General features: G+C 32.7%; 1 protein-coding gene across 1 annotated transcript; it reads right to left on the reverse strand.

The window, feature by feature from the left end:
• Positions 1-591: 591 nt before the first annotated feature.
• On the reverse strand, positions 592-1,774 carry LOC139867199 (ethylene-responsive transcription factor ERF003-like). The gene is made up of 2 exons (XM_071855529.1): positions 1,617-1,774; positions 592-1,355 (listed from the first exon to the last, which is right to left on the reverse strand). The coding sequence occupies exons 1-2, from the start codon at positions 1,697-1,699 to the stop codon at positions 917-919; spliced, it is 522 nt and encodes a 173-aa protein (XP_071711630.1). The 5' UTR covers positions 1,700-1,774; the 3' UTR covers positions 592-916.
• Between the last annotated feature and the right edge of the window lie 214 nt (positions 1,775-1,988).

Raw genomic sequence — 1,988 nt, forward strand, 5'->3', positions numbered from 1 at the left:
AAAAAGATAATACGTATTGTACAAAAAATTTAAATTATTATAACATTTTAGAAAACATAAACCGACCAATATAACTTTATATATCCCACTTCAATATTATATTATACTTATATCAAATTATAATTTGAAACAAATATATCCTTGAAAATGAATTAAAGCATTATTTGTTGAATGACAATTGACAAAAAAGAGTTTTAAAGTTTGTCTCTTCTTCTAAAAAAAGTGTTAGCAATATAAGTTGTTCCTTTTAGCTTTTGTGTAACCAAGATAAAGAGATCTAATATCCGACCATATTATTATTATTTTTTTTCATAAGTGGGTCAAAAGAAAATAGGAGTACCACTTTTTGTCAAAAGTAAATTGCAACCTCTAAACCATAGTATTATATAAGTAACAATAGTCAAACTAATACTATTATTTTTAAGCATGTAGTAACTTGTTCACATTAGTAGGAATTCTACATAATTTTGAGTTTGATTCCTTTAACCTAAAAATAGTACTATATGAGAGAGGTTGTGTACATAGTTTACTATCTCTAACTACATTGTTCAAGAACCGGTAATCAACAAAATTACACATCACACATAGAGATGAAAATACAATAATATCTTATATTATGCTTCATGGTACCTTTACCACACAGTTAGTACTCAAAAATCAAAATGGTACTCAAAAGTATTATCATTGGTACAAAGTGTGAAATTTAGTTAACAACCAAAATATGACAAATGACCAAATATTTCTATCATCATTTTCATATGATTTGTCCAAATGCTTGCTACTTTCTTAGTATCATCTTAACTCTTAAGATCTCGAATTCGAACCCGCCATCGGGTGTTACCCGATATTGTTGGACCGCAAAACTTGTACTCCTCACGTGACAACATTCTCATTCGAACAAAGAAACATAAGTAGCCTAGTTTCCCAAAACAGAACAAATCTCAATTGTCCCATAATCAAGTAACTCCTCAATCATTTGCTCAATATGTTCATCTTCAGGAGACTTGTAATGTTCCACATTTTCAATTTTACCCTCCCATTTCACCGTATTTCCAAAACTACCCCTATCTTCCATAAACTCCCCTGTCTCAGTACAAGTGGACTGCTGTTGTGTTTCTTGTTCTTTTTTGCATACCACTGTTTTCTTTGTAATTTCAAGTGATGACATGTGGCATTTATGTAATTTAGCTCTCAATGTTGTAGACAATAATTTTGAAGACGATGAATGTGATCCTTCTGCGTTGTAAGCGAAGTTGGTTCGCGCTCCTTTGCCGCACATAAGTCTAGCCGCTTCGTCGTATGCTCGTGCTGCGTCTTCTGCTGTCTCGAATGTGCCTAACCATATTCTTGTTTTCCTGCACAAACAAATTAATATAAACATTAGACAACAAATTTTATATGAAAAATAATTAAGAAAATCCACTTTTCGAAGTTAGAACTACATTGTTGATGGCCTCATGCTCCACATCAGTACTAGTTTTATATGGGTAAACTAGTTATGTTTTGTAAACTGATTAAATAAAAGATTAGAACATGTTTTAAAAACTTTCTTTGAGGCATTTCAACAAACAGTTTGCTGAAAATAGTAAGAGTAACATTAGAGATTATGAATTTACAGAAGAGGGTGGCGAATTTCGGAGACCCAAGAACCCCAATGTCTTTGACGAACACCTCGGTATCGTTGTTGAGATCTAGCCATGGTGGATTGATTAATTTCAAGAGGTTTTGATGAAGGTGTCTTGAAGGTGTTTGTGAAAATGTCTCAGTGAGAACAGTAGAACAAGATTGGTGAGGGTAGTGAGCTGAGAGTGCAGCTTTTATATGGGGGTGCTTTATAGGGATTTTGGTCGTATCTTTTAGCCGTCGATCAAGGTGTATGGTCCCACTCACTTCGTAAAAAATATTCTCCCTATTTTCGAGATAAAAATAAAAAATACTCCCTATTACCTATCCTTAAAAATACAATATGTTACATGTTGTAGTGTCTT

This window comes from Rutidosis leptorrhynchoides, chromosome 9, assembly GCF_046630445.1.
Source record: "Rutidosis leptorrhynchoides isolate AG116_Rl617_1_P2 chromosome 9, CSIRO_AGI_Rlap_v1, whole genome shotgun sequence".
Classification (NCBI taxonomy): Eukaryota; Viridiplantae; Streptophyta; class Magnoliopsida; order Asterales; family Asteraceae; genus Rutidosis; species Rutidosis leptorrhynchoides.